A 27976-nucleotide genomic window follows, 5' to 3' on the forward strand; every position below is an offset into this window, starting at 1 on the left:
GATGTGTTCATCTCAGGCAGCTCAGAGCAGAACGGCCCCTGGGAGGGGTCTGCCCCCTGGAGGATCAGCCTCACACAAAATGACTCTGAATAGCTCTGTTGAGAAGCTTCCTGCCATCCCATCTCCTCACTCCCAGCTCCGCCGCAACACTCTCCCCTCTGTCATGGTGGTCCCACCTCTGCTTCACCTCCCTCCCTTAGTCCACAAATCCAGCTCCCACCTCCAGGTCCCTGAACGTGGTCCACCCTTCAAGAGCAGGAGCATGGTGTTTCTGCCTCACCCGCCCTGCTCGCCTTCTCCATCCCCTGCTGCACGCAGAATAAACGCAGCAGTACGTCCCCCGCTGCCCCACATCACCTCCTCCGTCACCTCCCCGGTTCGACGCTCCAGCGAGGGGAGCTGTGGGACTCTACGTCGTCACTCAGTGCAGCTCGAACACATCAGAGGACATACGAGACATTTGGGACATGTGAGACTAAGGCGACGGCTGAACGGCCAGAACATCACGTTTGATAGAACACAGCAAAGTGTAGAAACTGTGAGAAAGAAATTTATCTTGAAATTGTCTTTCACCATCACCTACATTCTTGACCTGTCAAAACAAACCTCGACTGTCAGTCGACAGAATGTTAAATCTGTTCATTTCTGTAAAGCAAATGCAGTAAGTCACGACTGGCTATTTGAGAAGCGTCGACACGTGTTCCATTTTTATTTATTTAGGTTTTTACAATTTCATTTATTGGTTTATTCATTGATATGTTTATTTTTCATTCATTCATTTGCGGTTTTGTACATATATGGCAGTTTTTTTTGACTATTGCAGGAAAAGTTGCTTGTGTTTTGACCTTAAAAGCCAAACAGAACAATACCCACAATGGGCACATGTAACATGTTGTAATAGTTCTTTCGTATCACAGCAGCCATTTCAGACAAAAAATCATCAACGGCACATTGATTCTTTAATCTAACAATGCATGACTTTTTACCACCACAACTCTGGATCATGTATCCACGAGGACGGGATGGCAGAAAGAAGCAAATATTTCAGAGGAATATGACAAAATAAAGCTAACTCATTTTGTTCTCAGAAGACTGAAACACGTATGCTTTAGTATGCTAATATTTGCACATCTGTGGGTACCGCCTCAAGGACTGTGAGTACAGTATCTGATTAAAAAAGCTCGTGTTCATGGCAAAAGGAGTGAAGTCATTTTATTTCTTTTTAATATGTATCTACAACAAGGGGGACACAGGCAAAAAAACGACTGACAACTTGATGAAAATAAAAAAAAACAAAAATCAAACAAAAAAATTATTATTATCAATGCAGTTTCCCCACCTTTTTTCCAATAACATTTTTTGTCTAAACAAACTTTACAATATAAAGAAACATACGAAGAAGGAACCTCTTATTTTACTACACGAGACATTTAGGATCTGAAACTACCCTAACATGAGATACAAAGCAACTCCCCTAGGACAGACTGCCTCATATTCAATACTGCTTTGTCATCAAGAGGAAAAAATGAGGAACTGAACAGAAAAACTTCCCTTCCCTCCCACATTCCTCTGGTAACCCGCCCAAACCCTTAAATGTTACAGTATTTTACATCAGCACAATAGAAATACAGAAATGATCAACGTTGTGACGGATTTACTTACAGGACAGAAAGAGAGAAGTTCAACTGCTTTTTTTTTCTTTTTTTTTTTTTTTAACACAACAGTATTTCAAAGTACAGGCGAGGGAAACGCCCGTTCCCGCATTATCCATCTTCTCAGTAACAAGAACAAATCTGGTTTATTTCTTTGCGTTACTTTTCCACACCATTTCTCTCATCCATTTTAAATAGATTAAAAAAAATCCTTCATAGTAAAGTCTGGGTCCCTGGTGGCTGGATGGAGAGCCAGTGTCCTATGTGCCTGCTTTCAGTTTCAGTGATCGGCTGTATCGAGAAGGGAAGAAGCTGAAACGCAGTAATGGCGGCAAAGAATGGATCTGTGATTCTACTGGTGAAATAAAATGAACCCCCACAACAAGAGGAGGGAGTCTTTTGGATGAACCCCACAGATCTTAAGAGAATGTGTGACAGTGACTTTCCTCACACACACACACACACACACACACACACACACACACACACACACACACACACACACACACACACACACAGCACACACACACACACCACACACACACACACACACACACACACACCTATAAAAGCGCCCTCCCTCGACACGGATGCCCAGTAAAGCCATATTTCGTCTGTGATGAGGTGAAATAGCATAAAGTCTATAGCAGCTCCAGTTTGTTTCTCATCTCTGAACAAACACGCACAACTGTTGTGATTTGAAATATCAAAACATGTCAATGATATCAAAATGCATTTTACAGTATTTACAAAGTTGAAATCAAAAGATGGGAGTCATTAAAAAAAAAAAAAAAAAAAAAGATCACAGGGGGGATGCTGTGTGTCGATGCCGACCTGTTGGGACAGATGAGACAAAGGATGCACGAGGTGTTTTTACTCTCTCTATCCGGGAGCAAAGGGAGGGACACTCGTTCCAGTCAACAGAGCAATGCTTTCCTGATCCCCAGAAACAACAGGGCATGAAGCCAAAAGAACCCACCAGCTGATCTGAGCAGGGTAAGAGAAGCTAACCGGTAAAGCACAGACATACAGTACATCACAGTGAGTTGAGGACTTTTACCAGCAAACAAAAATATTCCAAGTGTTCACTACACGTCAGCAGAGAGACGGTAACGCGGCGTAGGTACATGTTGGAGCGAGCAAGTGGGAAGCTAATGAAGCAGGTCAGGGTGTTTTTTCTGTTTTAGGTTTTTTTTTTTTAATTACTTCAGCACCTTTAAAAGGAGTCTTGATAGAGGGGTCAGGTGATCAGGCCTGACAGACAGAGATCAGGGCACACTGCTGACCAGAACCTGCATATTTACACAGTTGCTACGAGTTTTGCAGTTAACATAAAACCAGGGCTAACACTTCAAAGAAAGTAACTTAAAAGACAAAATTTTAAAAGTACATAAATAAATACAGCTGTGCATTTCTCTGCATGAAGCTACTAACACAGGACGTCTTCCGCTTCTGGATCGAACTCAGAGACGCTCGTCAACCTCCGATTACAACTGAAGGCCAATTAGTTGCACGGCTACAACGATCTGTGTATCTGTGCGTCGGAGAGTAAAATGACATTCGCTGCCGACAGAGACTGACGTTTACATGTGTTGACACCCATGTGTGGAGGCCGCGGCAAACGTCCAATCGGTGCTAATATTACTGAAGACAAAATGAAGTTATACTAAATGCTGTTTTGTAAATTTGCATGATTGTATTTGTGCTCATTCAAAGACGGTGTGACAAAGGGCTGAAAAGACTATACAACGCGTCATTTCTTTGCTTCCCTGGCACAAAAGGGGAATAAGAGCAACAAAAACAAAATAAAAGACGCCAAATAAACAAATGCAAAATGTCGGTATCAAATTTCAAAATCTGTGCATCCCTAATTAGTACCTGGATGGACAACCTCTTACCAGCAGGGGGCAGAGTTGTCACATATTGGCGAATCATCAGATAGCGAATCATTTCTGGTGTGTGCGCGCACATATGCTGTCTTCTTCAAAAAAATGTGCCCATATAACCAAAAAAATTAAAACCTAAACTTAAAATGAACATACCAATATAATTAATAACAATACAATAATAAAAAATAGCAATGATACAATACATACACAAAAAAAAAAAAAACGGGGGGAAATCTTGATCATCACAACACCTCTGTTAAAAATGTACACACAGAGAGAGAACAATGTCGGGCGAAGGGGTCAGTTCATCCGACCCTCCACTGAATCCGTTGGGAACAGCACGTTAAAAAAAAAAAAAAGAAATAAAAAAGTTACTGTGGATGAGAAGCTTCCTGGCAGCTGCTCAGTGAGTCCGCAAGGGAGGGCTGCGTTAGTCAGTCTCCTTTCACCCTCATTCACTCGTTTCTCCTCATTCCCTTGCTCATTGCCTCGACCCCGACAGGAAGCCAGGGAGGGCCGGGTCCGGTGTCAGAGAAGAGGCTCTTCCTGTTGCTCTGTGACTGCTTCCTGTTCAGACCGGTGGCCATTTTGCATGCTCCAGGAAGGCCCGTCTTAAGTAGAGTCCCAGCATGCTCCAGGGCCATCCCAGAGGGCTGCACGGCCGTACAGTTCCCCAGTGAGGAGGGGAAGGAAGGTGGGGGGCAGAGGGTGTGCATGAGGAGTGGTGGATGGTCCAATCCAGGTGAGGTAAGGATTTGAAGAAAAAAAATCAATCAGGTGCAGAGATACAAAAAAGGGAAGGGGAAAATAAACAAAAAATAACAAAAAAAAGGAAAAAAATAAAATAAAATCACACACTCATCGTCATGTTGGGAGAATACTGTAAAGAGAAGAGAGAGGGAATGGGGAGAGGAGGGCACAGATGAGTGGATGTGTAACATTTAAACACAAGGGGGCGCTCAGATTGTCAGACGTCAGGTTCAAGAGACCAACACCGAAACAATTCAGTCAGTGATGAGAAGGACTGGGCGCTGACGTTTTTAGCAATCACACAAACAGGTTCCGACATTTCAAGTCACGTTCTAGACCAGATATTTACAGATTTTGAATAATTTCACGCTGTGATTGACTGAATGAAACTGAAAATCACTCTGGGTGAATTAACCCTAGAACACTGACGATGTCACTGCCGAAACACTGGCGCTAGCATACTTTGGAGTACAGTGTTACAGTACTATCAGAAAACATCGAACGGTTACTGAAAGCTGTGAAAGTTGCTCTTCACATCCAAGCTGCTGTCATTACGGTAATGATTCGCCAGTTTCCAGCAGCAGAGTGAACGAGGTTACCGTAAGCCACTTCCAATCCATTTTATTTATATAACACATTTTATTAACACAAGGTTACCAAAGTGCTGCAAAACAGCACAGTAGTTAAATGAAGCAAGTATTCAAAACATTAAGAAAATATCTGAAAACAGAATAAAATAACCAACTAGTGATCAAAATATACAAAAAACAGAAAGAGACAAGAACAAACATCAGAGATCATATGAACTCATGCTGAATTAGAAATGACAACAACATGGCTGTTCTCAGCTTTCAGGAACCGTTCAACATTTTCTGGTGGTGAAAACACTCTACTAATCATGGCACTTCTAAGTATGCTAGTGCGTATGTAGCGCCGGGTATACCGTTGGTGTTGAAGGGTTAAGACGCGTCTCCCAGCCCTACTGTTGATGAAACAAATCGACTGTTATTCCTCCTCCACACCTGGAGCAGGAGAACACAGCTTTTCACTTCACCACATTCACTAAGTTTGTTCAACAGCTGAAAACATTTCAATCCTTCATAGACTGTTTGCTATTTAATATCACACATCGTTCAGCACACCACTGGTACAGAGGGTAGAGAATGAGTTTCTCAGTGATTAGTAAGCGGCTGCAATGCAAGCAGATTTTACCTACCGTCATCTTTTTTTTTTCTTTTTTAAGACATGTTTGTGTTGTGTGTCCCTCAACCCTTTTGCACCACTGGCAACCGTCCACTTTTGAAATGTGACCGTTTCATGTCAAAATTTAGCACAGGAGTGAATTTTTTTTTCTCATTTTTATTCTGCTTCTACCTTTATTGTGCTTTTCTCATAACACACAGTTGTTACGTATAGGACCTTTATGACCCATAGACGCCTTGATATCAATGCCACGACAGCATGTGATTTTGCTCTCTATCCTATTTTACTTTACTGATCATTTGAGACTTTTCTTCCCCTTCATGTATGAGACAAACACATTGATTCTGGATCTCTACGAGCAGCCATCGCTGTCTGGACACATCAATGATTCACAACATAAGTGATATTTATGTGTCATGTCTACTGAGGTACAATTTGTTTACGTGGACTGACATGTCAATGGCATTTTCTGATGATTTGACCCTGAATAAGGTCACAAAGAGAGTTAGAGATCTGAACACAACGTGTGGAACATTTAGGTCTTTTGCAAATGATTGACGAGCATTAGAAAGTATTTCGGCAGCATGTTAAGCGGCAAACAAACTGCTACAACAAGTTCAGGGAAGTTGGAGATGTTAAATAATATTTTTGTCGTAAGTTTAGAACATTTGTATTATTGTCCTGTTGCACAAGCGCTAATACACACTGATCTCCAACATTAAGGCAGGTCGAATGGAATGATGATGAAACAGGACGAGTGTGATTAATCAGCGCAGCTAAGAAACACGCAAACCGCGCCGAGCCTCTGCTTGCATTCTTCCACTGGTGTGTCGGGACATCGAGGAGAACCGTTAGGGGACATGAGATGTCATTCACTCACTCTACTTACACTTTCGCTTTGGAATGGGTTCAAGAAGTTTCCGCCCATTTCGCCATCATCTCTTGGCGTTCCAGGAGGGTTGTTCATGCCCCCCATGTTATTAGGGGAACTCTGGGGAGGGACAAAGGTGGTGAGATTAACATTTCTAAAGGTGCCATCCAGTGCACAAGTTTAAAATATATAAGAAAACAAAGTCTTCACCTTTGGCAAGCCATCCATGTCCCCAGACCCTGTGGAAACAGAGTTTTTTTTATAAGGTAAACTTCACAATCAGGCAGTTTTGATTCAGCATGTTCTTGGAGAGATTAGTCGAATCACCTAGCGATCCGTTCATGTGATGTGGCTCCATGGCTCCCATTGCTCCCATTGGCCCATCAGGACCAGGTCCCATAGGGAACTGCAGAGTCATTAAGAACAATTGTTTCCACATGAAATAGTATAGAACAAGGTCATACTTAATCTATTCAGACTGGCTGAGTTCAATGTATGAGCATCACATTTGTCTAATATCGATAATAAATAATAAACATTGAACAATATTTAGACTTGCGTGGTCTAATTCTGTTTGAGTCAGTTTAACAACATCCTGCATTATCATGAATCAGTCTGCAGTTTTGAATGGTTACAATCATGTAAACAAAGAAATAGATTAAATGACTAAAATCAATCAGTCAATCACACTCTTTTCTTAAGTAAAAATGGAGAGACTCACATTGGGTCTGTTGCCTCCAGGCCCGATAGGATTCATCATGGTATAGATGTTTTCACTGGAGTTAGTTGAATCTGAGGAGGGAAAATGTCCGTTACTTGAGAGTAGATGGCATCAAGCCTTTGTAACATTCATCGTTGTGTTACACAATTGTGAGTAAATAATAATTAATGGTTAAAAAGAATCAGGACGAATGGACATGTAGAACATGTAGTTCTCAGGGGACATAGTCATGCTTGGTCAGTGACGGGGACATGAAGACACGAGTGTTAGTGTCGGGGACATAGTTAGGTGACGCACCACCTGGGCTGGGCATGATGGGAGTTCCAGGCGGTCCTCCTCCTCCTGGGGGACCCTGGGGAGCAATCAGAGAGGAAAGTTCAAATGCTGCTCATCAGGACATGAATACAATATACTGATGGTTTTATCCAGCAGAACGCCGCTAACGGACTCACCACATAGTTTCCAGGTGATGAGGATGAGTAGGCTATCTGAAACAGAAACACAACACACATTCAAAAAAGGTGAAGTTCTAGAGGAATAGTCTGACAATTCAGACTGAAGGATGTTCCGAGTGTTAAAAAATGTAAGACAACGCATTCGGACTCACAGAGTTAGCGTTTGGTCCTGGCCAAGGCCCTCTTCCTCCAGGACCCCTGATGTCCAGTTAGTGGAGAGAAAAGAGGAAAAGGAATTAATGAACATCAGAAGGAACCAAACCCTCTTCCTTAGAAGCAGCGATTGGCTCATTTCAACACAAACTTACATATTCATTCCTGGCATCGGGCCGCCCATCGAGTTGGGAGGAGGCCTCATGCCGCCATAGTTCTGCCAGAAAAAAATGTTAAAACCGCAATAAGTATAGTCAATAGTCCTGAACAAAACGGCTGTTTGGTCTAAAACGTTTCTCGGCTTCACTGGTCTCTGCAACTCGCTGTGAACGTGTCCCAGAAGGAGAACGATAAAACCAGCAGATGGTGAAAACAAAACGCCTCAGCAGAGATAATAACAAATAAGTTTGCTGCTGCGGTGAGTTTACTAAATAGACCAGAGACAACGGAGAGGTGATATACAGACCACTTCAAAGTGGCAGATGTACAGTACTTGTAAGATGAATAATTTATAAATAAAACCCAGAGTGCTGGTAGGAACAGCGCAGGGCTTCCACAATAACAATAGAAAATGGCTTCTCTTGAACGTCGGCTGTGGATTTTTTTTCCATTTCATTTCATTGAAAGACTGTTTGTGCTGACTACATCTTCCCATGCTGTTGCTGCAGCTACTGTCGGTCAGCTGTTCCTCAGTCACAGCGCTGGCTGGCGACAGACGCACACAGCTCAGAGCGACAGGGACAAATCAGCTTAAGTGAAGGAACTTTTATCCCAGGACAAATCAGCTTAAGTGAAGGGAACTTTTATCCCTTTTTTTTGTTTTAGGGATAATTTTATACGGAACTTAATTTAGACTTGATAGAGTCAGGAATTATTAATACACAATATTATATTTGAAATAATTATCTCAGCAACACTATTTTCCAACAATAGAGGATAAAGAAGAAAACATTTTGATTTGAGGACAGATTCCATTCATGAGTGTCACATGTTTTTAGTCTAAATCTCCTGGTTAAGTGTGTGTTTTTTTAGTTCTATGATTCTCTGTCGTACCTGAGGGCCCATGGCCATTCCTCGAGGGGGGTTCATTCTCATCGGACCACCCATGTTAGGATGCCCTGAAAACCAAGAGAGCCACAGTGAGTCCAAACATCGACAGACGATGGGTCCGTGCCAGTCCCAACCATTTGAGCCGCTGAGGCTGAAATCACCTCAGACCCCTGAACTGAATGTCCGACACGACACAGGGTATGACAAGTACTGATCTAATCAGACAGCAAACAAAAACATGCTGCTGGGGCTGAATTTGACACAATAGTTTGTCATTAAAATGTGGTCATTTTTTTTGTTGGGTGCAACTTCTCCAATGTGACAATAAAAAGCATTTCTTCATCTCAGACATTTAGAAGTTAATTCATCCTGCCTTTTCTAAATTAGGTTACCACCATACCAAAACGATTCAGGGACTGACTTTCTCATTTTTCAAGTATTTCAATTGAGAAATTATTTGTTGGACTTATTTTCAGAGATGAAATAATTTTTTTATGCAATAGTATGAAACTTTGTGTCTTGGTGAATATATCTTTGAGATTATAGCAATGACATCTTCCTCTTCAGTGTACCTTGTGGTCTTGTCGGGTCCAAAGCTGTTTGGCAGGAGAGGCTGAGATCCAGGGATTCCCCCAGGAGGCTGGGAAAGGTGCAAACAGGAGAACGGATTTGAGACACAGCTTGGCAAAAACACATCGTTAAAGCTGTCAAAACTAACAAAAGTAGTGACGGTGAGTAATCTGACGGGTTCGGTACCTGATTTGGCATTCGCAGTGACGGACCGCGGGTCCGACCCTGGATACCGCGGGGTGGACATGAAAAGGCTGCAGAGAAGATGGAGGAAGGGGGGAAAAAGGGGGGAATGAGGGAAAATGATATTTTCATTATTGATAAATGTAAGAGCGCTAAAAGGAGGGGAGGGTGGAGGTGCGATCAGGACACACAGAATGGACACAGCGGGGGGATGGAGAATGACACTGAGACATCACAAATTCATCAACACAGATGCCTGGAAACCTTTCCACATACGTTTTTAGTTTTCCCCCACTTCAAATAACCATTTACACACAAAACACACTCAAAGCAAGAATCGGTTGATGTGCGTGTAAGGATGGCGCTCAGTCCCTGCACACCCTGTTCGCGCCGTGGTGTAAACCTGATTCGGGCCTGCGGTTTGTCTCGGCGTAGTTAGACACCTCAGGCCAACAACACCGTTCACAAACCTTAGTGGAAGCTTGTTCACACTCTCGCTCGCACACAAGACAGAAACCAGAAACCACAGAAGAATGAAGAGCAGGGGCCGCCGCAGTTAAACGGGCAGAAGGGCTAGCTTTTACCTCCGCCAGGGATTCGGTCGCTGCTGTTCAGATAAGTGCGGAAACACACACGGATCTCTAAGTACTTTAAAGCTTGATACACTGAAAACAATATGGTCTGGTTGCAGCTTTAGAAACCCAAACCTCCGGATGGCCCCTGTATATGTGTAAGTAAATACACGTACACATGTGCGTGTGTGACGTGTCCATAGTGCCTGCCCACTGGTTTATTTATAAGCTGCTAGAAAACATAGAAGAGAGGTGTGTGTGTGTGTTTGAGAGGAGCCAGATAAGTGTGCAACCCCCCTACAAACTGCTCCAGGGGAGGGGGCAAGGAGTGAATTATTCATCCCACACAGGGACAAACGATTCTGGGCCTTGAAGAGGAGCAGAGCGCCTGGACGCGGAGCTGGTGACTGAGGGGTGGGCATCAGCGGGGAGTTCTCCAGAATAGAACTAGAACTAACGGGGGCTAGGGGGCAGAAGAAGGAAGTGTGCGAGTCGTGAATGGAGGAAGGGAGGGTGTGCGTGGCTGCTGGGGGAGATTTAGAGAGAATGAAAAAAAAAGAGGGGTGCTGGAAAGAGAAAGTGCTTGCATCTTACCTGGCCATGTGGTCCCATCATTGGGTTGCTGGGGTTGTGTGGGGGGGGGGCTGTGCATGAGGGGACTGCTGAGAGCCGGGGTGGTCCCTTTAAGAAAGAAGAAGCGATATTCAGAGAGGGGAGGGGCCATGGCAGTATGGGGGGTGGGGGGGTTGCACCTGGAGGAATTACCCAATCAGAATAATGGAGAAAGAGGTTGGAAAAGGGGGGGAACGTCACTGGGGAGTCTTAAGGTGGAGGAGGAAGAGGAGCAGAAAGAAAAAATGGTTTGGGCAAGTTTTCCCTCTGCAGGTGACTGATGACCTACAAGAGATGTTTGAAAACACAAACTCAGCTGGAATTACTTTGATTTCGCTTCAGCTCACAGGAATATGGGTTGTTGACCATCTCTCTACCGGGGGTCAGTACGTGGGACCCAGTCGGCTACACGTAGTACACAGCTACGTCACACGGGGGCAGTGTTGCCAAAGGCAGCAGGACAGGGACGCAACAGGACGGGCCAATTTCAAACCAAAAGATGGTACTGATCAAGAGTTTATTCCCTGCTCGGAGTGAACCTCCCTTCAGTGTGACATAGTGTTCCTTGTCATGACTACACAGCATCGTATCACTGCTGACAGTTCACCCCCTCTCCCCAGACAAGTGCTTAATGACCCCCAATAAATAACTCCTTATGTAACAGTCCCTCTTTCATCCTGTCATGGCCAGGGCCTTCAACGCCTTTACATGCTCCATACCCAGTGCTCAAATTCAATTCAAAATGCAAATTGTGTTTTGTGTATCACTCATTGCCACACACACACACACACACACACACACACACACACACACACACACACACACACACACACACACACACACACACACACACACACACACACACACACACACACACACACACACACACACACACACACACACACACACACACACACACACACAGGGTACCTGCATCTACAGTAAACCACAGGACATGTATTTCATGCCATTTCACTTCATCAGTGCATGTTTGGTGTAAATGTGAATGTTGATATGGTATTTGGAAACTTCGAACATATAACATTTGAACACACTTGTGGTATGTGTTTTATGTATAAAACAACGTTGCTTTTATTTCTCAGAGCATCGCAGAAGGCGGTTTAACTGTCCAGGCTTCAAAGGTTTCACTCGATACCCAACTGCGCAGATGACAATGAGCCATGTTTGCAGCAAACAACCAAAGCTCTCAGTTACAATAATGTCTCCTCAACGCAACATACACACACACGCACCGACTCACTCCCCCACCGGTGTTATAAATAGCACCTCTCCTCACCCTCTCTCCCCCTTTCCCCTGCTTATTCACAGGCTACTCTCATTAGCCCACCACCACCACCACCACCACCACGAGCCCAGCAAATTGCCGGGCTTGCAGCAGGAAAACAATGGAGTGGTAGGTAGCCACAGAAACAAACACAATGCCACTGATCTTCCACATGTTCCCTCTCTTCCTCTTTTCACCTCTCTTCATCTTTCTCTATCCATCCTCCTCTATCACGACACTCGCCTTTTCTCTCTTACTCTTCTCCAACACCTTATCGTGCGGCTGCCAAATGCCAGTGCTGTCCATCACACCGCTGCCACACAGAAAACGTGTGCGTATGTGTTGTGTGTGTGTGTGTCTCATTCTCTTCACTCGACAGACAGCCATCTCCCACACTAAAACCTTTCCCTTCACAGAAGCGGGACAGGTCAGACGCAGAGACGGGTACGGAGATGGAGGAGTGGAGAGGATGAATACAGGATGGCTGAATCACAAATCGGCTGAACAGCTGAGCGCGAGTGAGCCACAGATGAATGAACGGTATGAGCTTCAGAGGCCCTGGTGGGTGTAAATATCAATAAAGAATGAAATAAACATCGTTTGAAGAAAATTGATGCATTCAATTTCAAAACTGTGCTTTGATAAATGTACTAATATGAATGCTGTAAATATCTGCTGATCAAATGTAATTATTTTATCAATACGCAGAAATAAATCCTTCATAAATCAAATAAACAATTTTAAATATAGTTCAAATTTAACAATTTGCAAACTATGCCTTCATGAGTTGGTTCGGGGAGTCAGAGCTGAGTGCCAGAGGGGTGAAAGGCAGGAGAGAGATGTGTGTGCTGGAGGGTGATGGAGGGAAGGAAGGAGGAGTTCACAGGAGCGTGACAGCGAACGAGATGGGGCGTACCTGGAAGAAGCCCGGGGGCATGGGACCACCTGGCATGGCATCGTTGGGGGGCATGTTGCCCATCACCGGGCTGGGCGCTGCTGCCGCGCTCTGAAAGAGAAAACAATCACAGAAAATGAATGATTACATTTGATGTGGAAGTGTTTCTCTTGCTGGTCTGAAGGGAGAAGTATGTGTGCGTGTTGCACTGGCGAACAAATTACTATGGGGGGCAGTGTCTGCACCTGCAATCACTGCAGAATTCTTCCCCCATGTATAACGTTTAATGGTTAATATTAGAAGGAGACATTCTCCATAACAGCATTTAAATTGTTGAACTGAAGAGAGAACATCAGCTTTCATTTCAAAAGAAATGAAAGGGTTCAAGGAGAACTCTTTACTTTCACTGCAGGAAAGTCACTGAAACGTGACTGTTTCTGCCAGTTATCAAGTATTCATGTCTTCCTGTGATCAGCAGTCTCCGATGACTATGTCAACATCTTCACAATACACGTAACGGTGTTTAAGTTGACTGTATTCATTTTGCTGAGTTATTTATTTATTTAGTTAGTTATTTTGCAGCTCATCTCATACAACAATTTAAGACCTGGCCTATAAATCAATTACCCAATGAGACGTTCAATGCCCTGCTGTGCTATGATGATGATTATCTTTGGATATTTTAGATGCAACAGTCTGCATTGAAAATATGAACAAGCATATTGATGTGCAGTGATTTTTTTCTCCCTTTCAAAGTGTGTGGCGTGAGTTGCATTACGTGGCAGTGCATTCAAAATTGCTACAAATACACAAATTAATCACATTGGAATGCAAATGTATTCAGTGGTGTATTTTCATAATGAGTGTTTCATTCATGTTTCTCTTGTGCTTTTAAAGTTGCACTGGGTGGAGAATAGAACTGAATTTTGCATTTTTAATTTCTTGGTAAGTTACTGAAAATTTCTGTTTTCAGTAAATGTAATAGCCATTATAATCACAAATTTGTGTCAAGCAATTGACAAATTGGCAAATAAGATATAATGAGAAATATTAACCTCTGCTCAACTCGAATCAGCTGACTAAATATAAGACAGTTACGAAAAAAAACATGCTTTTATTTTAACTCTTTCACCTGTCAAATCATTTTCCACTATTCCAAAGTTGACTTGATTTATTTAGTTTATATTGCAATTACATGTGTAATTACCTCCATTAGATGATGTTTTACTATTTCAGCAAGTGTTTTATTTTCAGTTTCATTTCAAATTTTGGAAAGAAATCAGACTTCCCTGGTTTCCCAAGTTGCATTTTACGCTGCTCTCAATGCGGAGAGTCAACATCTACACGCAGAGCAACAATCTTGCTAATGGAAAAAGGAGCTCTGATGCCCCTCAACCTTATTGTTTCACATCCCTGTCAGTCAAATCGACTAAAAGTAGAAACTAGGAGAGGGGGTGAATGATTCCGCCCGGGAGTTAAATATGATATAACTATTCTTGTCAACACACATAGAATGAGACGCATGTTCAAAGTGCTTACATAAGCACGCTGGAACAAACACACGAGCACATGAACGCGCCAGCATACACACAAAGAGTTGCATCACAGGCTCATAAAGTGCAGCCATTCAGACTACAGGACCAGAGCAGGGAGGGGGTTTAAGACCCAGGGGAGGCTATTGCACGCACGCACACACACCCATGGTTCCACCAGCACGCACGCTCAACAAACACACAATATTCATGTGACATGTACTGTGGGATTGGACCACACACACACACACACACACACACACACACACACACACACACACACACACACACACACACACACACACACACACACACACACACACACACACACACACACACACACACACACACACACACACACACACACACACACACACACACACACACACACACACACACACCTTCTCTTCTGACATCAGCGCACATAAAATCTGAAAAATCGCACACATGCACGCTTAAACACACCTCCCCCATCTTTATGTTAATTCTGCTAGTGAACATGAGCAGGCCACCGAGTCCCTGGGGAAGAAGCAGGGTCGGCTGCCTCTTTCTCTCCTTCTCCATCCAGTCTCGCTCTCATCCATCTCCCTCAATCTCTTCTTCTGCGCACTTTTCCCCCTCCATCTTTTCTCCTCTTCATGACCCTTTCTCGCTTGTTTTGCTGGCAGGAACGCACACGCCTAACCTGTGCCCCGACCCCAGTACTATTCCTCCCTATCACAACCTCTCTTTCCTCAGCACCCCCGCCCCTCCACTCCCCCCCAGTAGGGCGTCAGCAGCTTGCAGAAGCTGTTGCTATGGAGACAAGTCCTATCTGCACTCTGTCCCCCTGGCATCCCCCGCTCCAGGAGCACAGAGAGAAAGAATAAGACGACGCAAAGAGCGAAATAGAAGAGAGAGTTAGAAGGAAAACTAGTGAAGCAAGCAGAAGCGATGGGGGGAGAAAACGAAAGAAAAGAGGCACAGGGATTTTATTCACAATCAATCACTTGGTCACATTAGTGTTATAGACTATTATGGACGGCTATAAATGCTTGTGCATTAGTTTGCAGACTGAAATTGGATGCAAACTGAAAGCACACACAGTTGCCACCAGCAAAGCACAAGGTGAAATTAGCATGTAGACAGTCTTTATAAAACCTACTGGCCCCAGGAAATACAAAAAGAATTCAACCATGCCGTTTCTTTTTTTTTTTGTCGAGGTGCTCACAGTATCGCTTGCATCTACCGTTCACGCTCGGAACAGAAAGACACACAAAAGCAAGAGACAAATCAGGATAAACTGAATCACCGAAAGGAACGTGCAAGAATCTGTCGCGCAGTTGCTGGTGCAGGTAAGAAAACTAAAACAGAACAAATATTACCCTGGCACTAATTAGATTAAATGAAGATCAGGTTGACCAATTCATTTTCAGGCTGAATGTATGGGAAAAAAATGAAGCAATATGTCGCAACACAATTTAAAAAGGGCCTTAAAAGCCCGACATGTAGCAAAAAGGAGAAGAAGTTTCTTTCACTGAAGCTAACGGAACATTCAACAAATCCCAAGAGAGACGTTTTCCAATGTCAGGGAATATTTACACTGTTTTAACTGTAAACTTGAGTTTAACGCTGCTCTGCAGCACTACACAAAATGCCAAGAGCCATGTCTGTAACATTTGATGTTACCTGGCTACAATATATATCTGGACGACAGACGTGAGGCTCATCATTAGGACTACGTTGTGACAGAAAACAGCTACCTGAACCATTTTGCGGCATCATATATTGACAGTTTATTGTAAATTTGACTCAACTCAGCTCAGATCAGTTTGTTGCATCTCATCACACTTTCTTTCCCCATGTTTCCTGTTTCTTAATAAGGACAAAACAAACAGCGTTCTGGTGGCCTTTCCCTTAGGACATGTACCACGTACTGTGGCAGCATCCTCACTGACGGCAAAGAAGCATGAGTCATTAAATTCATCGACAGGCAGCTATTCAGATTGGCTCTAGCAGTGGTTTCTGATGAATCATCCGCAGCTAAAACGATTTTAAATTTCATCAAATAACGTTCAAAGCAGTGAAGGACAAAATCCACATCAGGTTTTTGTCTTATGAGACCAAGTATGTCTGTAGTTGGTGAGGGAAGCATGTGTTATGGGTTGTGTGACTGACATCTTTCAAACCACTAACAGAACAGCAGAGTGCGTGTGTGTTCATCTTATTCAGATGTTGAGGTGATTTTTACTGAAGCTGCTTTCAGGTCTGTTTTGGTCTCGTGGCCTGAGGCAAACAACTGTAGACATGCATCATAAAGCTCCAGCCTTTGATTTCAACAATGACCACCACCTTAATCCAGACAGCACCGTTCTTTCAAGCGACGTCTTAATCCACAGATGTGGCTGACTTCTTACGAGACACAATGTTGATGAATTCTCCAGCAGAGAACAAAAGACTAATGATCTGATTGGCTGCTACAGTATGTAGATGGGCTAAACAGAATTGCATTGATCCCTCCCTCTCCATTTTCCTTTTCCTCTCCCTCACACATAGGACCTACTGGACAGATCAATAGTGCTCAACACATTATTGACCTCTGCCTGATACCTTTCACAGGGCTAAAGACAGAGACATAAACAGTAGATGGAAAGAGGAGCAGGTAGAAAGAGACGGGAAGTATCCGTGTGTGTGTGTGTGTGTGTGTGTGTGTGCCTGTATTTATGTGTGTCCCTGCCTGGAGAGGGTTCTAATCTACATTCTGGTTCACACTGATATGTACCTCATCACTGTCTCCTTGACCTGCTGTCCTTAACACAGTGAGAGTGAAGCAGGGGGGAGGTTGAGGGAGTAGGGATGGAGGAGAGAGGAGAGTGTGTGGAGATGGGAGAGAGAAAAAAAAATAGCTGACTGTGGTGATCCTGCTAATTTATCAGCCCAGTCAAAACAGTGAGATTCGCTTCGGAGCAACAGGATACGGCTGCTACTCACACCGTTATGTCTGACAAACAAATACACACAATCTCTTAAAGCCCAGCTGGTCCTCAAAACTGGCATGACATGTGCACACTTCCCCAAAAGATGCTGCCAAGATAGCAGTGCTGATCCAAACCTGCAGACTGCACACGCGCGCACACACGCCGGATGACAGCACTAATACGCACTGCAGACACAACATCCACTTAACGAGCACTTCAGAGGGAGACTGTAAACCAGAATATAACTAAAACTAACAGGAAAAGGAGGAATTTGGCCAATGGTGCTACATTTCCTCTCATCGACATTCATTATTGTCAGGGGAGGGCCAGCGCCCTGTCAGCTGATCTGGGGTCAACGTTCAAATCTGATTTTCAGGGCAAACTGTCTGAACTGAACCAGATTAGTTTATGCACAAAGCCATGAAGATTTAAAGATTCTGCCACTTTTCTGTCACTATTTTACAATAGGAAGGAGAAGAATGTTACCACTTATGCATTCTGGTGTGTTAGTTAGTCAAGTTCTTTGGTAAATAAAAGGTCTGTTTGGGGGGGAAATAATGAAATGCAATGATAGCAAAATCTATGTTCAGCTATGAAGTTAATGTACTATATGTGACAAGTGGCATTAAGGTGTTTGAGACAGAGAAAAACAAATTACTCATCACTCAGCACTCAACACTTAAACCAAATGTAGGACTGTGAAAAAACATTGACACTTAACAGTTTATAGAAAAACAACAGCATGTGAAAGTCCTGACAAGAAGTATATTTACAGTCAACATTACTTCGTGGACAAAAGTGATGAAACAAATGGTATGATAAGATATACTGGATAGCTGCATGGCTTCAAGAGAAAAAAAAATCCAGCCAGCCTTTCAACAAACCTTCCTTTTCTCTTTCTGTTATGACATTTTCCAACACAGCTCCATTTTCAAATACCTCAGCTGTCTTGTGTCTGTGTCTTTGTGTTGTCTTCTCTGCCCTCTTCTTCGCGCTACTAGGCAATGTGGGTAAACAGCTAGATTAGCCAATCAATCTTCTCTGGGGAACATATAGGTAGCAGAGGTGGTGAAAGAGTGGGGAGGAAGAGGTCAGGAAAGAGAGAGAGAGTGATAAGGTGAGCGAGATTGGGTGTGCTGGTGGAGGGAGGAGGTGTAGTAAAGGAAGGAGGGATGATAGAAAGAACAGGAAAGTAATGCAGATCTGGGTGTCGCAAGCAAGCAACAAAAAAATATTTGACGTGAACAAAAAGGAGAAGAGCAGATGGAGTGAAAAGTGGGTAAAAAAGTAAAAAAGGAAGAGTGATAATGAAATGTGCTGGTGCTGCTGGCAGCAGCGCTTTAACTCTGTATGCAAACACAATTATAGTGCGTTACGCTGAATTGCTGGTGAAAAATGTGAATTAATAATCGACAGCAGCTCATCCACAAGTGAGCTCAAAGACACAGCTCCTCCGTTATGTGTCTGGGACCGTTTCTATTGTAGTTACAAGCTAGAATGATCTGTCAAAGTTAGAGTGATCTGTCGACAAACATTCTGGACATCAAGAGAAAAATCAGAGACTGGGGGAGCAAACAGACAAACAAAATGTGCTGCTACATACGTCCTCAAACTTCACCTAAATATAATTAGTTATTTTTATACACACGATGTTGAAGAATTGATGAATCTCTTCCTCATTCTTCAAGTAAGTTTCCCAAAACTCAACCAGGTTTTGATTAGTGCTGCAAGAAGAGGCAGAAAACAACCAACTGCTCCTTCTCCTGTTCAATTTGTCTCATTCTGATGGTTTAAGCAACAGGGTGCAACAAAACGAGACATCTAAAAGTGAGCTACCAGTCAAACAGCCCTTTCATCACTTTTATGACCAATGTCAGGACTTGTGTGTAACCATAAACCTTTGCGCCGTTCCTACACCCAGCAGGGAGGACTGTGATAATGCCCCAGAAATGCTGGCTAGCATTCTAGCCATCCTCAAGACTAAGAAAGCCTTTAGAGATAAGGTGAAACATTTATTCTCCTGATGCTTCTAAACTGGCTCTTTCTTTTGAAACCAGGAGAAAAGGACCTGTGCTCGGAGACCAGCCTCAGGGGGCTGGAGCCAAAATTAAACCAGTCCCGTCTCCTCCGCTTTATCACTGTTACAAGCAGACAGCAAGCAGGCGTGCAGCATAACCATTTACATGTAGTGACACACACATGTACACACACAGAGGGTAACTGGCACAGAGGGTGTGGGCCCCTCCAACCTCCTTGTATTGGCTAGTTGCCAAAGATGCCCCACATCCAAAAATACACACACACACACACACACACACACACACACACACACACACACACACACACACACACACACACACACACACACACACACACACACACACACACACACACACACACACACACACACACACACACACACACACAAATCCCAGGCTTAGCCTCAGCCCAGTGCCGGGATTACCGGATTAGAACTCTATTCCATTATCTCCTCACACTATACAGCACACACACAATGCCACACTGTCTTGACCGGAGCGGACAGGCTGGAGATAGATGCACAGTATCAATCATAACACGTGACAGAGTTGCTGTTTGTCTTCCTGCAGGAGGACAAAAACTCGTATTTACATCTTCATTAGGCTTCAAGGTACAGTGGTTCGTCGAGGAACTTGTCGCTCAGACTGAGCAATGGGAGCAGCAGGCAGCCATCCTACTGAATTGTGCAAAGACAGCACCCTGGCCCTCACCGCCGACCTCTGACCTTAAAGTTAGAGGTGAACAATGCTGGACAAAATTCACAAAGCAGCTAAGAAAAAAATGCTGTTTAAAGTTAGCCATGAGACACAGCCAACCATGAGATACAGCCAACCATGAGACGCGATGTTGGCATCAGGTATGGTATCTTAGCTAAGAGCCATTTCAACAACACGGCCGCTGCTAGCGCCAGCCTGCTCTCTAGCCACATGTAAATCCACATTTTGCTGATCTGCTTCCACTTTTTTGGACCAACCGCTCTGAGCGACTTTTGACCGCTGTCTCCAGTGTTTCATTTGTAGGTGTCACTTCCAGGGAACGCTGTTCCAGAGACCAGAGAGAGGAGAAATACCACTAGTGCTGGGTTTGCTTCATTTTCCCACTCTGCTCATTTTTCTTTCTTCTTCTTCCTCCAGCTTCTGTTTGGGGCTGGCCCGTGCAATGCTGCCAGCTTTTAAACAGACTAGCAGCTTTTATTCCAGGAAACGCTACAGTCTTGTTACTTATTAAAGAAACTCGCAACACCTCTCTCTCTGTTGCTCCAAATATGAAAAAATGATCATACCAGAGAGAGGAATGACTGGATGCTAATGTGAATACCTTCTGGTCAGCTGGTAATTATCAACAATTTGAAATCCCTCCACAAACAATCATTTTATTCTTGGCCCAAGACACCATCTTCTGCCTGGCTGCCGGCTCAGGATCCTCCCACATAACCTGGCTGCTAAATGTGTATTCACATGTTTTAACATGTATTTGTGCATCACAGGCAGATAAATGACAAGTTCAATACTTGACTACTGGTTGTGCACGTCACATGGTTTTTCTTTGAAAAGGAAGGGAAAAGCAGCAGACACTTACATAGTCATGGAAGGCCTTGGCCTCGCTGGAGTGCTCACACGTCTCCCTTCGGTCTGGAGCCGCACAATACAAGTCCCAGAATACACTGAATCGGACGAGAGGGAAGAAAAGGTGAGGAGGTTACCAACCAGAGCAAGACTAGCAAACATGTGACATCTATTCATAACCCATTCACACACTCTCACTATCACACTAGTGCTCTTAAACTGCCTCTTACACACTTGAGCATCATTGTGTATGTGTGTGAGACATTGCCCATGTCACCCCATCAATCAAGCTCTCACTCATGCAAAATACGCACACACACTTGCATTTAACACACTCATGCAGACTTTACTGCCTGCATCCCGTTCTTCACCTTGATCTGTGGCACAGCCTTAATGATACGAAAATAAATACAACTAAGAGTACAAACAGCTTCCTTTTTTTTTGTGAGCATCTTTTGCACAACAGTTTCAGCTCTACTGGACTTGGTTCGGTTCCTTTTCCATTACAACTCAGAGCCTCCTGGGTATGAACGCCAATGTCACAGCAAAGACTGCGAGAAAATGCTGTGACAATGTTTTATACGCGACACAAACATAAACAATGTAGAACATGGAGGAGATGATGAACTTGCTGCAGTGACCAATCAGAGGCCAGTAATCTGTAGAGGTAACATTTTAGTATCAACTCAGCTCTCTTCTTAATCCCCAATGGAAGCGCAAAAAAAGGAGAGTCGAGCTGAGTTGTGCTAGAACCACGTAGTGGAGATGGGGCGTGTGTCTGTGTGTATGGTGGGTATTTATGATTGCTCCTTCCTGCGAAGAGCAACAACATGATTTAAAACATAAACTGTGTCCCTGTAAACTTTGTTTCAGTCAGTGGCGGAGGTACGGTCAGACGCGGCAATCCACTCATGTGCTAACTGTCTAAGAGCTGCTAATTGGATCAGTCTTTGTGTATTGATTCTGTGAAAGTGCTGTAAAGTGAGCGAAACAGGGACCTGGTTAATGAGAGACACAATCAGCCGGTCAGTTCACATTTCCTGGTAATTTGCAGCGCATACAAATTGATTGGATCTCAAACATATGGATTCTTGTTTATACAGTTCTGCACTTTCTTAGACACGTTGGAGTCTCAAACAAATCCAGTCTGACCTATTTCAGCATGTTAAATGCAACTTATTTGATTGAAAAAGTAAACTAATTATTCGACTTAACCCTTCGTCGTGGTGTGGTCAGAGGGCATGGTCAGAGGTTGCTGAGCGAACAAGCATGAACTAACATGTGAATGTGCTACTAAAGGACATGGGGGACAGTGACAGAGTCAAAAACCAGAAAGTTACAGTTATAAAACTAAATTTTTCAGTACGGTAACAAGGACAAACGACAAGGACAGGAAGCAGTACTTTCTGGACTGGACAATAAAAGGGAAATTGATCTAATCATATTTAATATATGTGCAAAGACGAACTGTCCATTTTTATGTCGATGAACAGAACACAAACTTTTTCAGAGTTACTCTACCTTGTGCGCCTTCAAATTATTTTTCTGTTCATCCATTTTCCTGTTATTAAAACATGTCTTTGGTTTTCAAATTGCTGACGGGGCTCTCTCTGACTCAGCAGAATAACCCCCCGAGGTGAAAAGTTACACTCGATTATTCTACTTTTAAAGACCATTTAAGGCTATGCTAGGTCTGTAATTTAATATCCGCTGGTTTTTAAATATTTGTTCCACTCTAATATGTACAGTGCTAATTTCCTGCTGCACAGGCCTTCATTAACACAGTAAATCCAATTTAAATCCTGGAACCAGTTTTCCTGAGCTCTCTTTGCCTTGAAGAAATGATCATTTATCAATTATCACGTTGTAATTAAACTGGAAGAATCAGAGATTGGTGGGACTCGCGTGCAAGATTATTTTAGGTGAAACAGCTTGTAAAAAGTTGTACTTTGTTAAAAACGTCCCACTGTTTATGCATTCTGTTAAAACATACTGTTTACTTCTATCTAGTATGATTACTAGCATGAAAAAGGTGTAAAAGAAGTTCACACTCCCTCGTCAAGACACTCAAACTTACAGGGCTTGATCCTATTTCCAAATGTCTAATCTACAGTTGCACACGGGCTCTGACTGAGCTCTACTTAACTCAATCTTTATCTGCTTGATGTTCACCATTCATGGCAGTGGAGCCTCACTCTCCTCAGAACTGACCGGGCAGGACATTTCACATTTGTCTAGGTTTGATAGAACGTCGGAGGTGGATGTTGAATATGGTTTTACAGTCAATGTGGAATGTGAAAGGTGCGACACCGAGGATTATCCTCATTTCCCCTTGTGACCAGATCTCATGTGTGCATGTCAACAGAATGAGTGTGAAACAGTGACGTCGGAAAACAAGTGAAACTGCGGATTTGTGTTTTAAAGTGTTGACCCCCAGAGGTCAAATCTTAGCCAGGGGCCAAAATGACAGGAGGAGGGGTGGAGGAAGACAGTGGATGGAGGGGTGGCACAAAAGAAGCTGGAATGCAACGGGTTAATCTGCTAAGAATCCTTCTCCTGCTTGAACAAAGGAGAAAAGTGGGAGGTTGGGGGGTACACAAAGGGTGACGAGAGGGTGAGGAGGGGGAGGGGAATATAAGGGGGGGGGCCATTCCCGAACCATCTGGATCTATTGTTTCAGGAACGGGGGGTGAAAGATGCAGAACTGGAGGAGGGGGAGAGGACAGGGAGGGAGGGGTCATGCCCCCAGTGAGTCTGGTCAACCCCAAGGCTGAGACGCTGCTGCTCAACCTCCCACCTACGGAAGTCATCGTTCATCGTTATTTACATTAAACTGAAATGTGTACACGTTTCTCTCTGTCCTCTTCTTCTGACAGAAAAACGCTTTTGTACCTTTAGTCATTCAGTCCATAGAAACGCTACGGCAGCAAATGCTGTTTGTTTCTCAAAGTATATCAACAATCATTTACACTTTCACGCCCTCTCATTCAGAAATCTTCCACTGTTTAAGAGTAAAGCCTCTACACATAGTTTGGCTTGGAATTTATTTTTATCTTATGACACAAATTCCATGAAGTGCTTTGAACTTTTTCTTGATAAATGAAAAACACATACAAGCAAATGTAAACATCAAAAGTGACTCACCACCACCATGAATGGAGAAATCCAGGAGGCTCCCCTAATGTAATATTCTTCTCCCATCGAATCTGGAGAGGAGAGGAGAGGGGAAGATTATGTCTGATGCAGGTTCAAGGGTTAAGAACATATAATCTGTCTGTCTGAAACTTTCAGTGGCCTCAGATGTGTGATGACAGGCATTTTTCTGAAAAATCTCCATCATCTTGACTTCCCTCTGAACTCACCTCACAGTGTGTGTGTGTGTGTGTGAGTGTGAGATACACATATATTCTCACTAACGGGAATAAGACAATGTGCCCAAACAAATTTAATACAACTCAGGCAATAAATCTCCATTCATGTTGTCAACTAGCTCATGTATAATTAATATGGAGAAAATATTAGGAACACCAAAAGAGCGCAACAGCTTTATCGTGTCCAACATCAGAAGCCTCTAGAACCAAAAGAGCCAAATAGCTGTACAACCTCAGAGATCTACACATTTCACATGTGGATTGGAGTTGCCTGGAAGTCGTTTTCAATCTGTTAAATCATACACACCCATTATTTGCCACAGACCAACTCTCCACAACCAACTGCTAACTAAACTTGCTAACAAAAATAAAAGCCGCATCGGGTCCATCAAGATTCTCTGCAGTGTACAGTAAGCAGGATGTGGTGTAACTTTATAGGATTTCCTCATGAAAAATGTACACCACACCTCCAGCTCATGTAATCATGAGTACATCAGCACTGACAACATAGATGTGACTTGAACTTGAGCGTGTACTATTGCAGTTTATATATAGCTTTGTGGCAGAGCTTCACTTCCGAAGAACGGGGAGGTAAAGCCACGAAATTCAGGGGAAGACGTGGTTTGACTGACATTTGTCAAAGACGACGTGGAGAGGACAGTTTGAGCTCACAAATTATAGATAGGTTACAGTCTTACCTCAGACAGGAAGGTCTGTGCGGACTTCTGTGCTCCCACATGTAGCAGGTACTCGTACACATACAACGCTAATCTGAAAAGCAAAAGAAATAAAATATGTAGTTGCTTATCTCGTAAGAAGAGAGCAGATGATTTCTTTATATGCAGTTCTGCTCTGTGTAATGACAGAACATAAATAATACAGAAATAACAGTGAGCAGCAAACCAAAAAAAAGACAGAAAAAGTCACATTTAGAAAAGTCTGACTAGTGCCAACAACACTGAACCGAGTGAGATTTATGAGCAGTAACAGTGAACTGACCATGTAGATCAAAATATTCTTTCACCATGACAACAATCTGAAATCTGAAATCTGTGTGTGTGTGTGTGTGCATGCGTGCATCCACTTGTAAAGCTGAATGGATCAGCTTTCTGGTTGGAAAAATGCTAAATGAATGCCGCGACAAGAAGCAGACAGTGCAATTAAACCAGTCAGCAACATTCAGGACCATTACGTTCCCCTCAAGTTTGACTTCAAGGAGCAGAAAGGCGTCAGAAACTTCAACAGCTCACCTAAAACTTTTACTCTACAATCCTGTGGTTGAAGAAAAGGTTCTTGCGATCGTAAAAAGTTTGCAAGTCAGACTAGAAACTGAACTTGCTCGCCGACATGCTTGAAAAATGGTGTCTTAGACGCAAAACATTATTGTAACTGCCAACACTTGCAAATGGAAATTCAACAGGGTCTATTAACAGAAGGGAGAATCATGCTGTGGAGTGGGAAACCCCTATTGACCTAACATTGTACTCCAACTCCTTCACTTAGTCATGTTTAATAGGCTGTTAATGGACCATCCATCGACCGGCAGCGTGGATATGACAGTGCCTCGTGTGCCCAGAGCAGACAGTCCTCTTGACAGGCCGATACGAGCCTAATGAGGAGGACAGTGGCTCAGTGTCATCGTCCCCATCAATGACCTGATCAATGAAACATGGTTTGGAGATAATCACACTGTTTGTTCTGATGGCCCTTCTGCTTTGACAACTGCCATCCTGTTCCCTTATTGAACGACAGTGTAAAAGTAATGTCTGTTCAAGCATATTAAGCTCATTTAAGCCTCTTAAGATGATATAGTGCAGTTCCACAATGCAACATTTTAATAGGCTGGTGATAAGCTCTTAGTGTTTCTATGTTATAAAATCATTAACTATGACACTTTAATAAACTTCCTTTCACAAAGCTGAACTTGCTTTTTTCCCTTCATGACCATGGTGCATGCTAAGAAACATTACAAAACGTTTCAGGAAAGGAGCATCTTTGAGTTGCTATAAACGTATCCTTTGGACAGGTGACATGGGAAAAAACTGGTTTTCAATTCGTCCCACACGCCTACGAAAGTGCACCTGTCATGTGATCCCAAAAACAGAGTAAGAGGGGAATATTACTTCCATTCTGGTCCAGGTCAATGAGTGTCCATAATTAAGTGTCCATAATTACACTTTCTGTAAAAAAATGTGTCCACTTTGTACTTTTTTTTTTTTTTAAAGTTAAATCTTCCAAGTAGCTATAAATGTGACCAGACGAGGCGAAACACCTCTCCAGAAAATGTTTGATGCTTGCATGACTACACAATGACCATAAATAATTATAAATAATAAAAACTTCTTCTAACTGCAAAGGAATCCAGCTACAGCTCATCGCACTTTGAAGATAATATATGGTCTCCATGAGGACAACAATGGTGCAGAAATGTTTATGAATTGTTCATACAGCTGATAAAGACATATGTATATATAAGAGCAGAAGGCCTCTGTGATGAATCAATCACATCTTGTCCTCCACATAGACAAACACACTCGGGATGGGTTCTATGAACGCCAGGACACCAGCAGCTGAGATGATTTACGCGCAGGTTTGTGATTCACAGTTTTAGCAAAGCAACGTTCTCATTTCACCCATTACACACCCCACACACACACAATATAACGTGACAATCAACAGCTCATGAGATTCTAGCACAAAAAAAAAAATACTTTTATCATTCTTATGTTATTTTAACACACTGGAGTGCCTTTGCCCGATTTTATGTTATTATGCTTCCCTGTCTGTCATATGCTGTACATAAAACGTTATTGGCCCCTCAGCAGGCTTCCATAAGTTATCCAATCAAAAAAAAAGTGGGCTTTTCTTTCAAACAACAGTAGGATGAATCTTGGGGCTGTTTGAATGAAGTTGAAATTTGAAATGTGCATCACACAAAGAGCAAAGGCCCAGAATAAAAGTAGAGAGCTGGAAATGAGCATGGTAGCTCTGTTGTAGAGGAGAGGGAGAGTAAGAGGTGAGGAGAAACAAAATGGGTGTGAACAGAGAGAAAAACCTGGATCACACATTGAAACACCACTGTGAGTTGAGTCTTGTTGAAAAATGATGACCAGAGTTCTTCTGGTATAATTGGGTCAGTGAACTTTAGTAGACCTACAAGGGAGATAATATATAGCTGACGGTGTCGTTGTCTTGCAGGTAGTCACCAAGATAGAAAAGCATACATGAGCAGGCAGACTTCCAGGTGGAACAAACAAACAGATGGTCTCGAGTCTTAAACCTGGTGGTGATTTATGAAGGTTATACTGTCAGATGTTTTTGTGATTTTTCTTCTTTTCAAGCCTTTAGCTCACATCAGCATGTCACCGATTTTGTTTCAAGATCATCTGTTCCCAGACAAGCATGCCCATTAAATGCAGGGCTACTGCCCCTTGGCAGCCTTCCGGCGGCCAAACAGAGGAGCAGGGACAGCTTGTTTCAGACAGAGGTTGGACTAAGAGGCTCAAAATAAAATCATAGAACAATGAATTATTATGAATGCTCCTAACTAGCTAAAGGGGAGCACCTGGAAAGCTGCCTGAGAGTAAATGAACTTAAGGTGTTAGTTTAGCACCTTTTACACATCCTGGTCCAAAATGCTGCACGAACCT

At 43.1% G+C, this 27976-nt stretch overlaps 1 protein-coding gene across 1 annotated transcript; it reads right to left on the reverse strand.

Moving 5' to 3' along the window:
* Positions 1-4391: 4391 nt before the first annotated feature.
* Positions 4392-25090, reverse strand: LOC144739557 (single-stranded DNA-binding protein 3-like). The gene is given in 16 exon segments (XM_078622497.1): positions 4392-4421; positions 6384-6485; positions 6576-6604; positions 6693-6771; positions 7087-7157; positions 7384-7438; positions 7539-7574; positions 7694-7739; positions 7850-7911; positions 8748-8812; positions 9317-9344; positions 9346-9384; positions 9501-9524; positions 9526-9568; positions 12869-12972; positions 25025-25090. Coding segments are annotated over 15 exon segments (786 nt in total). The 5' UTR covers positions 12946-12972; positions 25025-25090.
* Between the last annotated feature and the right edge of the window lie 2886 nt (positions 25091-27976).

The sequence above is a fragment of the Lampetra planeri genome, unplaced genomic scaffold (genome assembly GCF_965212315.1).
Source record: "Lampetra planeri unplaced genomic scaffold, kcLamPlan1.2.h2 scaffold_1567, whole genome shotgun sequence".
NCBI lineage: Eukaryota > Metazoa > Chordata > Hyperoartia > Petromyzontiformes > Petromyzontidae > Lampetra > Lampetra planeri.